This window comes from Sycon ciliatum, chromosome 12 (assembly GCF_964019385.1).
Source record: "Sycon ciliatum chromosome 12, ocSycCili1.1, whole genome shotgun sequence".
Taxonomy (NCBI): Eukaryota; Metazoa; Porifera; class Calcarea; order Leucosolenida; family Sycettidae; genus Sycon; species Sycon ciliatum.
The window spans coordinates 21,444,490-21,458,502 of record NC_088654.1 but is presented as its reverse complement, the minus strand read 5'-3'; the positions used below and the strand labels follow the sequence as shown (position 1 = coordinate 21,458,502).

Below are 14,013 nucleotides of genomic sequence, written 5' to 3'. Positions count from 1 at the left end.
GGCCTCATTATTCAAATAGGGCTTTCAAACGCAAAATCATAACATGAAGCAACGTATGCGAAGTGTATCGGAGAATGCATGCAGGGCGATAATGCGGGTTCGAATCCCAGGTTATGTCTAAAAAAAATGGGAGAAATGAAAAATGTATTACATCTCTATGCGCTTTTTTGCCTAGGTCATCAAGGTGGTAGATGGTGTCGTATAACCCTCGAATGCAAAGAGAAAGTTGACTCTCGCTAGGCAAAAAACGATAGCGGAGGTTGTTGTTTTTGTTGTTGTTGTTGTGTTTATTTTAATTTGCAAACCAAACGGGCAGATCTGCCCAATGAAAAGGTGGCGAATGCAGATAGAAAGCAGTAATTAATGAAATTGGGGAAGGATGTAATAAGGATAGAGGTGGAGAGAAACTAAGCTAGCTGATCATCAAACACGACGTTTGGTACTCTAGTCTAGGTACTAAGGTTGTGTGGGATCATGCTGGCGCGGAACTGGCGGAGCTTGGAGATGGCATGTATATCGCTGGGTAAGGTGTTCCACAGCTGGGCAGTCCGGAATGAGAGGCAACCCTTGCTGAACCTGGTGCAAACTGGCGGTTAGCGCAGACCCATGGTGGAGTGCAACCTAGTTGGGCCAGCTGACGAAGGAACTAGGAGGGCTTGCAGATCAGAACTTGCGTGCCCATTCCGAGACCTCCAGATAAGAACGATAAACTTCTGCCTGAATATCTTGGGTACTCTGTAGGTGTCCATTTTCAGCAGGAGGGTGCGCGCGGAGGTGTGATGCGAGAGTCCGAAAACCGCGCTTGCCGCCCTGGCCCTGAGCTTCCAAGCTCTCTTGTCGGTGTCCGTATTAAAGAAGAAAGGACCAATAAGTTGCTAGTTATTATTAACAGTCAACCACCAGTCCGTATACTGTTATCATAACACTTTGATTAGGATATTCAACTCGGATGGTGAGCCAATTAAAGTATGGTGAAAAAGGAGGACACAATGTTACGAGTTATGACTAACTTTCCACCAACGTAACAAGATCTTATACAGTCAGCAAGTGTGACAAAATGGCACAAAACTGACAAGGAGTACTGAGACATTCGGCGACCTGACACCTAGCTCCAATTTTGTCGCACTCGCTGACTGATCTGGTTAGGTTGGTGGAAAGTTAGTCATAATTCGTAACTTTTTGTCCTCATTTTTCACCATAATTTTATTGGCTCGCCATCCAAGTTGAACTTTGCACACCTGATGAGCCGTCATGACCTATATGGTGAAATGTGCGTCGTGTGGAACTACTTGTTATTGTACATAACTAGCCCATCATACATGATAGTGGAGTTCAGTAGGATGTTGGTGTTTCGGTTTGTCACAATTCGTCTTCGCTTAGCTTCCCCATCTATGTTTATTACATCAACTTGAGCCTCCCAAGTTGGGTGGTCTGTTGCGTTGCGTCGGCGAGTTGTAGTAAGGCCGTTCTGTCCAATAGTCTTACTAGTTTCGTCATCATCCAGTAACTTTCGGCATTCTCTCCGCCGTGATTCGTAGCTCGTGCTCTTCTTCATTGCGCTTTCCTTCCCCTCTTGGACCTTTCCGAACCTGAGCCTTCCAAGTTGGAAGGTTGTTAGTTTGGGCCTTAGAGAAGTGTTGGAGCTAGGTGTCAGGTCGCCGAATGTCTTGGTACTCCTTTGTCAGTGTTGTGCCATTTTGTCGCACTCGCTGACTGTATAAGATCTGGTTACGTTGGTGGACAGTTAGTCATAACTCGTAACATGTTGTCCTTCTTTTTCACCGTGATTAGGGTATTATTGTTATTTATATATACTTCATGCTTGTGTCACACGACAGTCACAAACAACACGAGGAGTACTAATTATTATTGCTGGTAGTTATCATCACTTAGGTTAGAATGAGAATGAGCCGATCGTGCCCAGATGAACAAGGTAAGGGCCAGCATCCATGAAGGGAAATACTGTAGACATGCGCCAAAGGCAATAAGCAGCCAATGAGTTCTACAGAGCAGGCAGCGAGGGCAGTACGTAGCTATTGTGGTATATAGAAGTGATTGCAGTCTATAACAGAATATCATTGGCATGTCCGGCTAAATTGAATGCAACATCTATGCCAGAATGAATTTCCTTGCTATGGTATTGTGGCTGTTTTCCAATAGCCCAGTGTGTAGTGGAGTGTTTCAACACACAAGAAACCATCAAAGCGGACCATGGCGCGCTAGTGATCAGTTGTAGTGTGCGTTTTGAAATGGCTAAAGTTCCTCTCAGGTAATGGAAAGTCACCGGTCTTTACGATTAGCGTATATTCTATTGACTTTTAATGCCGTACAGATTCTGGGGAGAAGGAGACAACTCTGATGTATCAGGCTGCAGATGGCATATACTCCAATGCAGGTCCACTTACCTGTACAAACCATTCTCAAGCAGCTCAAGGAGTATTTCAAGCTGCTGGTATGTTCAGTTTCACAACTCACTGCAAATAATGCAAGAGTAGCGAATCATTTAAAACAATTTGCACACCAGTTGAGCCGTCATGAACAATACGGCGAAACGTACATCATGTGAAACTACTTATTATTGTAGTCAACTCGTCCACAATACTCACTATATTGTCATGCATGCTCTGAGTACCGTCAGATGTTGGGGTCCCGTTTTGTCTAATTCGTTTTCACAATGTTTCCCCTTTCTTTATCTCTGATATTGGCAACTCACCCATGTGGGGTGGTGTGTTGCTTTGCTGCTTCGAATTGTACTTAGACTGCATTGTCATGTTATTAACTGGTCTCGTCATCGTCATATACCTGTAGTTGAACATCCAGAATTGTTTGTGCATGATTTGTTGCAGGGTCAGCCGCAGCCACATCAAAGATCACTCTAGCGTCGACAGTAAGTCAATGCCCTGTAGGAAACTTCACTAATGTTACACTGATTTACAAGCAAACTGGTCAATGCGAGCCGTCGATATTGCGTATATTTCTACTGTACCAGGATAAAGTTCATTGACTTGAAACGGTTTAATTATTATGATTAGTGCAGCCAGTTTAGGAAGGCAAAGTATGAAAGTGGATAGAGATGTGCGTTTTCCTCCCAGATTTACACTCTTTCCAGCTCATCGGCGACCAGAGCTGGCAAAGTTGAGCTGCACTTACATGTGAATGTTCAGCCCTGTTGAAAGTCTGTTGGGAGGAAAAAAGTCTGTGCTTACATGATGAGGGTGGAACCGGATCGATTACTGAAAGGGTGACCTTAGATTGGTAGGGCTGTGTGATAACCCTTGCCCTAAGGGGAGAGTTCAGATCAACCCGGATTGACATTTCAGCCTGGGTTGTTCTAGAACGATGCATCGTTTTCCTGTATAATGAAATTCCCCAAACTGTCTGTTGTCTCGCGTCCATGTGTGGTCTGAGCATGATTGAATTGCGAGTCTGGAGTCTCGTCTTTTCAGTCCTCTTGTTTGTCCCTGGAGTTGTTGTCCCTGTTTTCAGTCATGTCATAGCTATACTTGGTAGCCCGTTCTTATTTTTCGTGATCACAGCCATCTCGTTCTTACGCCATGGTAGATCTACAGTCATGCATGTACATGACTTGTGTGGATCATTTTATGTACGAAAGTTTACATTGGGATCGTACATGCTTATACCAGTACAGGTCGTCCCTCGTTAATACATAATCTCTGGGACTTGATAAATGTTATGTATTAACGGGGTTTATGTACTAACGAATTATGTACTAACCGACAAAATTTGTATGGAAGTGACCACGTTTCGTCCGGGACTTGAGACTTCTTATGTACTAACGGGGTTTATGTACTAACCGGACTCGTATTAACGGGGGACGACCTGTACATGGACGGTGCATGGTATACCAGTACATGGACAGTGCAGGGTGCTGCATATGCACACCTTCCAGTTCACATGTTTTCACTTACCATCAAGTAGAATAAATGTGTATCATCCTAACCTACATGTACATGTATGCAAAGTTATACGTCCAAGTGTAGATTATACTGTCCATTACAATTTACGTTCTAATCTGCAAAAAAAACCTAGACCGTTCTTAAAAATTGGTGATATTCTAGCCTGGCCATTCTTCCACGGTCTGCTCTTCGGCGGGCCGTTTTTCGGCAGTACCTCTCCTGCATCCCACGGTACAAGTTGCCAGCCACGCGAAGATCTGGTCCTGGTGGGACAATGACTGCGCTGGATCGTCTACGGGGTCAGATTTGATCTATTGGCTTGATGGACAAAAGCTTGGATATTCGATATACTCAATCTACAATCATAAAAGTCAAACATTTACATGCATGCATGGCAGAAACCAAAACAAAACCCGACCGACCGACCCTGGTATGGATGACTGAAGTGACCCGAAACAACGAATAAATTCTAGGTGGCCTAAGTGAAATTAAATGTTTTAATTTAGTTTTTTTCTCCCTCTTCCGATCTTGGTAACTGTGGCTCTCAAGGTCTAAATTTCTCTCTTTGTCTTCGTCCCTCTATGTGTGTGCTCGTGTGCCTGTCTCTGTCCATCTCTCTGTTTGTCTCACCCACTCTCCCCTTTTTGTACTGACCAACCATATTTTGTTCGTGCTCTTTAGGATTTCCAGACTGACGGCAATAGGAAGGATGTAGAGGTTATGTACAGTGTTGCCAACCCAAAAATCAATCGACAGGGGACTACGCAAGCTACAGGCAAGGGTGAGTTCAATTATTTCAAAAAGTCACGGATGTGTCTTACGAAGAATAGATAAACAAGAGTGCGCAACTCCACATCGCTACAGCAAATGTTGTAGCCAAGAGCGGAATGTTTGTTGACAGCACCTTTTTTCAGAAAACTCGACGTCTGTGACAGTGATGTACAGAGCACGCGCAGAGCAGTGTGAGTCCTTGTTCCCTTAGTCCTTGGCTTGACAAACTTAACAGTACAGTGCTATTGAATGTCTTGCAAGGACAGACGCACCATCAAGCCCTGCCTCTTAAGACAGTACGTGCAAGAAGCATCACACATTATGTACAGTAAAACGTTCCCCCTGCTTGATAGCAATCAATGTATTGAATAGAGAACTGCTTGATAGCAATCAATGTATTGAATAGAGAACTGCTTGATAGCAATCAATGTATTGAATAGAGAACTGCTTGATAGCAATCAATGTATTGAATAGAGAACTGCTTGATAGCAATCAATGTATTGAATAGAGAACTGCTTGTATCACTTACAGCTTCATTCAGCTCAACACATTTAAAAATAGCATCTGTTCTTAGTTCCCGTCTGATGTTGTTGCTTCAGCTGATCCTGGCGAAGCAGATAAGCCACTGCTATTGTTCAGCTGGCTACTGTTGGTCAATACATTTGAAAAGGGTCTGTGGTGGAAGAAATGCTATGCACCACTTGGACAGCCAAACCGTTTGCACTAACTTTTTTTGTCTGTAAAAGTGCTTACAATGGTATTTTGTCCAAATCTCCAATCACACACTTTCTCCGACCGGCCTTATTTACTACAACACTAAGCCAAGTAGTTGTGGCATCATGTCCTGCACACATATGTTTCAATCATACAGATCCTGTCATTGACCGTCGTAAGATTGAGGGATGAACAGGCCCAAAGATACTCCCTGCCCTCAAAACTATAAACTGGCCCAAAGATACTCCCTGCCCTCAAAACTATCAAGTAGGGTACAGTAGAAAGTAGGTAGATACATACATACATACATACTAGTCAGAACAATACTACTACTACTACTACTACTACTACTACTACTACTACTACTACTACTACTACTACTACTACTACTACTACTACTACTACTACTACTACTACTACTACTACTACTACTACTACTACTACTACTACTACTACTACTACTACTACTACTACTACTACTACTACTACTACTACTACTACTACTACTACTACTACTACTACTACTACTACTACTACTACTACTACTACTACTACTACTACTACTACTACTACTACTACTACTACTACTACTACTACTACTACTACTACTACTACTACTACTACTACTACTACTACTACTACTACTACTACTACTACTACTACTACTACTACTACTACTACTACTACTACTACTACTACTACTACTACTACTACTACTACTACTACTACTACTACTACTACTACTACTACTACTACTACTACTACTACTACTACTACTACTACTACTACTACTACTACTACTACTACTACTACTACTACTACTACTACTACTACTACTACTACTACTACTACTACTACTACTACTACTACTACTACTACTACTACTACTACTACTACTACTACTACTACTACTACTACTACTACTACTACTACTACTACTACTACTACTACTACTACTACTACTACTACTACTACTACTACTACTACTACTACTACTACTACTACTACTACTACTACTACTACTACTACTACTACTACTACTACTACTACTACTACTACTACTACTACTACTACTACTACTACTACTACTACTACTACTACTACTACTACTACTACTACTACTACTACTACTACTACTACTACTACTACTACTACTACTACTACTACTACTACTACTACTACTACTACTACTACTACTACTACTACTACTACTACTACTACTACTACTACTACTACTACTACTACTACTACTACTACTACTACTACTACTACTACTACTACTACTACTACTACTACTACTACTACTACTACTACTACTACTACTACTACTACTACTACTACTACTACTACTACTACTACTACTACTACTACTACTACTACTACTACTACTACTACTACTACTACTACTACTACTACTACTACTACTACTACTACTACTACTACTACTACTACTACTACTACTACTACTACTACTACTACTACTACTACTACTACTACTACTACTACTACTACTACTACTACTACTACTACTACTACTACTACTACTACTACTACTACTACTACTACTACTACTACTACTACTACTACTACTACTACTACTACTACTACTACTACTACTACTACTACTACTACTACTACTACTACTACTACTACTACTACTACTACTACTACTACTACTACTACTACTACTACTACTACTACTACTACTACTACTACTACTACTACTACTACTACTACTACTACTACTACTACTACTACTACTACTACTACTACTACTACTACTACTACTACTACTACTACTACTACTACTACTACTACTACTACTACTACTACTACTACTACTACTACTACTACTACTACTACTACTACTACTACTACTACTACTACTACTACTACTACTACTACTACTCACGGTGACTTCATGTGCACCATCTAACGACATGGCGTCCTTTCATGCGGTTTACCGCACGGATTTATGAAGTCAGACATATTCCGATTTATTTGCATCAATCGCACAAAATTAGGTACATTTCTCTTGTAAACCCTGTCAGTTTGAGAATTTAGACAAACACCGAACAAATTTTAGCCGCGACGAGGATCGGGAGGAATCCATCATTATTATTTACATAGCTACTACCATCACGTCGACCGAGTGAAGATCGAAATGATAATGGAGTGGAGAGAAGAAGACCTGAACTAGAGTGCTTGAGAGACTATGTAGTGTCACATGAGAATTGCTTCGTTAGGAAGGCTCTACTTTTGAATGGAGAAGCCCAACGTCGCTGATTTGCATCGCCGTTTTCAAGCGCTGATCTGCAGTCGGAATGTTTTTGTAAATTATTCGTAGTTGTGGACGTGGATGGATTCAGCGCTCTGTTCTCTCAGCAAGCCTACTCAGTCCAACACGAAGGACTTCCATGAGCGAAACAACGTGCTCCTCGAGCAAGTGCAGCTCGGGGTAATATGGCCAATGCCACGGGAGACCACCTCGTGCCTGCATAAGGCCAAGAATTGATGGCAAGACATCTTTGATGAGCGCCTTCGACTTCAAGGACGCAATATATCTCCTCAGTAGTAACTGCAGCGCTCTTGCTGAAAATATCACTGCAAGCATGCACTAGGCATGATTTAGTGAAGAGCTACTTGTACTAGCGATTGGAGATTTGGTGTTGGCTTCCAGGGCTGGGCATATCTGCTCCATCATGGTAACTGGTGCGTTTGTCAAGGCAGTGCAGTTTCTGCTGCTGTTTCACAAGCCATATGCGCATATGCGCAGTGAGTAGGAATTTGTTGTATGATAGCTGAGGATCACCAGCCTTCATGGACAAACCTATATTGGGACTGGTTGCTGAACAGTGCACACCTAAATCTCTCAGCAAGCTCTCTTGCTCAGCTGGTGACGAACACTATATACCCGCTGCTTTGGGCTTGCAGCCCCGTCTCTCGACCGTAGACCGATCGAAAGGCTGTCACGGTCCTGTGACCATCGGCGTACAGTTGACGCTGATGGGGCATCGGATAAAGTGCTGGCGTCAGTAATTGTCTGGTATACCTGGAATCTACATCTACAGCTGGTTTTGACTTCCAACCATCCTTCGTTAGTTATGATTGTGACTATCATGCCAGCAAGTCGATCAGCAGCATCACCTCGCATCTTTGATGGTGAGGCCTGCAAAACGTCACCGACCAGTGACGATGCTCAAAAGGGCACCCTACCAGAGCTGGCGCAGTGTATGGTGCAGTCTTTCATGAATCCATGAACTATGTTGTTTGGCTGCTGTAGCTCTGACGCTTGCGTGTGTGCCTTACATTAAGGGCAGCGGGCCGTCTGCTCTAGCCATTTGCCAATGCATGCACGGCTGAACGTCTACCAGCAAGCTGCAAACACTTCTCTCCCTACCACACTGTGACATAGTGGACATTGTGCGTGTGTTGTTGCATTCCTATCTGAACTGAACTGTTCTGGATGCAGAGATTTACCCACTAAGCCCTAGAGAAATATGAATAAATACTATACTACTACTATTACTAAACTTGGTATGCGGGTGTGACGCGCTGCTGCTCATCAGATTCGGTCCATGCGACGCTCGTGTTTTTAGTTTTATTTTGTCTGCCTTTTTTGAATTCGTAAACCGAACAGACTAAACTATCCAGTGATCAGGTACTGGTGTGGTGGGGCGAGGTTTTGTTGGTGATGCTGCTGTCAGTGGTGGCGGCGTGCATGTGCTCGTGCTTGCGGGCGATGGCCCGCGTTTCATCGCCCGCGTTTTCTCCCATGCCGCAAGTTTGTCTTGAGTTTGTGTTCTGCATTTGGACTTCCTGCCAGGCTTGGGGTTGCATTTCAAACAGTTTGTCCCACTGTGTGGCTCCCAGTCTTTGAGCGGTGTACATCCACCTCTAGAGCTCCAGAGAATGTTGGGCCCCTGGCAGTAACAGTGCATTCCATGGCCAATTTTCAAGTGTGGCAAAAATGTTCAGGGTGTATTTGGTTTCATCCACATTGAGATGAAACACTGCCAAAATGGATTCAGTATGATCTGCCACACGATACTTCGTCTGTCCACTCCTTGACGCGAATTTCTCCCCTCCAATACGACAACACGACGACAGGAAGCTAACATGAGCCTCCATTTCTGAACAAAATTACGTCTCTAACATGGCCACGAAAAGCTACAGTTATGCACGTCAAGCTTAGGACTACACGAAATCGAAAGGCTAGGACATCGAGGTATACTAGAAAATTGTCTGCGAGGCGGAGAAAATTCGCTGACGAGGTTGGCGAGCCCTTGAAATCGAGCGACGATCCAAAAATAATTGCACCCACGTCGAGAAAGAAACCATGCGTAGCGCGTGGGTAACCCAAGAAGATCGCTCGAGCGGCGGCACAGTCGAAGGCAAGGCCAGTCCAAGCTCTAAACTCTATCGAATGACCTGGCAAACACCCGTGGTTTCGGTTGACCTTGCCCGTTTGAGATGGAAGTCGAGCGAAATTGCAAACATACGACTAGGCCAGATCGCGTAAAAAATGAAAAAGATTAAAATTTGGCCGCCATATTTAATGAACGCGCATCGCATGCATGGGACAGCCGTGTACTACTACTACTACTACTACTACTACTACTACTACTACTACTACTACTACTACTACTACTACTACTACTACTACTACTACTACTACTACTACTACTACTACTACTACTACTACTACTACTACTACTACTACTACTACTACTACTACTACTACTACTGCTACTGCTACTGCTACTGCTACTGCTACTGCTACTGCTACTGCTACTGCTACTGCTACTGCTACTGCTACTGCTACTGCTACTGCTACTGCTACTGCTACTGCTACTGCTACTGCTACTGCTACTGCTACTGCTACTGCTACTGCTACTGCTACTGCTACTGCTACTGCTACTGCTACTGCTACTGCTACTGCTACTGCTACTGCTACTGCTACTGCTACTGCTACTGCTACTGCTACTGCTACTGCTACTGCTACTGCTACTGCTACTGCTACTGCTACTGCTACTGCTACTGCTACTGCTACTGCTACTGCTACTGCTACTGCTACTGCTACTGCTACTGCTACTGCTACTGCTACTGCTACTGCTACTGCTACTGCTACTGCTACTGCTACTGCTACTGCTACTGCTACTGCTACTGCTACTGCTACTGCTACTGCTACTGCTACTGCTACTGCTACTGCTACTGCTACTGCTACTGCTACTGCTACTGCTACTGCTACTGCTACTGCTACTGCTACTGCTACTGCTACTGCTACTGCTACTGCTACTGCTACTGCTACTGCTACTGCTACTGCTACTGCTACTGCTACTGCTACTGCTACTGCTACTGCTACTGCTACTGCTACTGCTACTGCTACTGCTACTGCTACTGCTACTGCTACTGCTACTGCTACTGCTACTGCTACTGCTACTGCTACTGCTACTGCTACTGCTACTGCTACTGCTACTGCTACTGCTACTGCTACTGCTACTGCTACTGCTACTGCTACTGCTACTGCTACTGCTACTGCTACTGCTACTGCTACTGCTACTGCTACTGCTACTGCTACTGCTACTGCTACTGCTACTGCTACTGCTACTGCTACTGCTACTGCTACTGCTACTGCTACTGCTACTGCTACTGCTACTGCTACTGCTACTGCTACTGCTACTGCTACTGCTACTGCTACTGCTACTACTACTACTACTACTACTACTACTACTACTACTACTACTACTACTACTACTACTACTACTACTACTACTACTACTACTACTACTACTACTACTACTACTACTACTACTACTACTACTACTACTACTACTACTACTACTACTACTACTACTACTACTACTACTACTACTACTACTACTACTACTACTACTACTACTACTACTACTACTACTACTACTACTACTACTACTACTACTACTACTACTACTACTACTACTACTACTACTACTACTACTACTACTACTACTACTACTACTACTACTACTACTACTACTACTACTACTACTACTACTACTACTACTACTACTACTACTACTACTACTACTACTACTACTACTACTACTACTACTACTACTACTACTACTACTACTACTACTACTACTACTACTACTACTACTACTACTACTACTACTACTACTACTACTACTACTACTACTACTACTACTACTACTACTACTACTACTACTACTACTACTACTACTACTACTACTACTACTACTACTACTACTACTACTACTACTACTACTACTACTACTACTACTACTACTACTACTACTACTACTACTACTACTACTACTACTACTACTACTACTACTACTACTACTACTACTACTACTACTACTACTACTACTACTACTACTACTACTACTACTACTACTACTACTACTACTACTACTACTACTACTACTACTACTACTACTACTACTACTACTACTACTACTACTACTACTACTACTACTACTACTACTACTACTACTACTACTACTACTACTACTACTACTACTACTACTACTACTACTACTACTACTACTACTACTACTACTACTACTACTACTACTACTACTACTACTACTACTACTACTACTACTACTACTACTACTACTACTACTACTACTACTACTACTACTACTACTACTACTACTACTACTACTACTACTACTACTACTACTACTACTACTACTACTACTACTACTACTACTACTACTACTACTACTACTACTACTACTACTACTACTACTACTACTACTACTACTACTACTACTACTACTACTACTACTACTACTACTACTACTACTACTACTACTACTACTACTACTACTACTACTACTACTACTACTACTACTACTACTACTACTACTACTACTACTACTACTACTACTACTACTACTACTACTACTACTACTACTACTACTACTACTACTACTACTACTACTACTACTACTACTACTACTACTACTACTACTACTACTACTACTACTACTACTACTACTACTACTACTACTACTACTACTACTACTACTACTACTACTACTACTACTACTACTACTACTACTACTACTACTACTACTACTACTACTACTACTACTACTACTACTACTACTACTACTACTACTACTACTACTACTACTACTACTACTACTACTACTACTACTACTACTACTACTACTACTACTACTACTACTACTACTACTACTACTACTACTACTACTACTACTACTACTACTACTACTACTACTACTACTACTACTACTACTACTACTACTACTACTACTACTACTACTACTACTACTACTACTACTACTACTACTACTACTACTTGGAAGCGTGTTTTTATTGACCACATAAAATGATGATGCAAAGAAAGAAAAGAACACCGGAAACATAATGCTGGATTTGAAAGAAGAAGAGAAAAAGGAAGATTAAAAGAAACCTGACCAAGAGAACTCAAGCATTGCACCCAGGAGGCAAAAATGAACTCAATCCCTAGCATAGGCTCAATGAGGTCGTGTAATTGCACAAATTTCAACGGATCCAAGTAAAACTCCAACCAACAAGTGGAACGAATTCAAATATTACAAAGCAACAGCGAAAATAGAATAACAACACAGTGAACAAAAAAAGAAAAGAATACTATTCGATAGACAAGTCCAGTTACTGCACACGTGACATGTGCGCCAGTGCACGGCACTCGGTTACGAAACCATGACGGCCTGTACCGGAGACACCACGGGCATACGACGATCTTGACCCCCGAAAACACGTAATCTGCCACCGGACTAGGGAGGTACTTATCCTCGATCGCAAGTGACCAAGGACAAGGGCGTACTGAAGATCCCGATTCTTATCTGCTATACGGGCTGCCAAAGTCTTCAGGAATCTGCTGCACTCCGGCGCACTCTGACCATTCGTTGCGAAAACCAGAGGGGTAAATGACCCACGATCCACCTGGTTAATCCGGTCAGCATACTGTCGCTTCTTCTGGCGCTCATGCTGGGACAACTGACCCGCCACTTCCGGTCCAGACAGCAAAGACGGCCTTGGGTGAGTCACCCGCACATCAAAAAAGGCGTTTTGCTGCCTGGTCCAGAAGCCACGAGCCCGTATGTCCACACGAGCGCCATCAGCTGAGCTGCCAGAGACTGCCTCGCCCTGGAGTGGCATCAGCGGTGGCTCGATCGCCACATCACACACGACGCTGCCGAGGGCGTCCGCAAGGAGATCCCTCAACTCGTTGTGGCGCTGCGTTGGGTAGCCTCCACTGGGGCAAGTGAGTGCGTGATGGCTTGACATCTCCCCTCCACACACACAGGACAATGCAACCCCATCCAGCGATAAATCATACCGCAGACAGAGTGCGTCCCTGAAGTCAGATTTATTAAATACTGACCCAGGTATGTGCATGGAAGGGGGAGTGCCAAGCCAAGTGGATACACCACCCTCACCTGCCACATCCACAAGGAGGCGCTGCTGATCCGACAGATCAGGCTTGATCCCAGTCAAGATGTCCAGCTGCTGAGACCGGCGTCGGCCACGAGCCTGAACTGCCAATGCCTTGCTGGTTGAAATTACGTCGGCGACTCGACGC

General features: G+C 43.2%; 2 protein-coding genes across 2 annotated transcripts in view; one reads left to right on the top strand and one right to left on the bottom strand.

The window, feature by feature from the left end:
• The window catches only part of LOC135828304 (protein sidekick-1-like), a 260,914-nt gene that overhangs the window by 237,714 nt on the left and 9,187 nt on the right, over nt 1-14,013 (top strand). The window contains exons 33-35 of the mRNA XM_065340752.1: nt 2,333-2,452; nt 2,847-2,887; nt 4,599-4,698. Coding sequence (XP_065196824.1) covers nt 2,333-2,452; nt 2,847-2,887; nt 4,599-4,698 — 261 coding nt within the window. The remainder of the gene's footprint in view (nt 1-2,332; nt 2,453-2,846; nt 2,888-4,598; nt 4,699-14,013) is intronic.
• LOC135828941 (uncharacterized protein DDB_G0271670-like) lies at nt 11,198-12,301 on the bottom strand (the record flags this gene model as incomplete). The annotated part of the gene is made up of 1 exon (XM_065341373.1): nt 11,198-12,301. A coding segment is annotated over one exon (1,104 nt), but the record flags the coding sequence as incomplete, so codon positions are not given.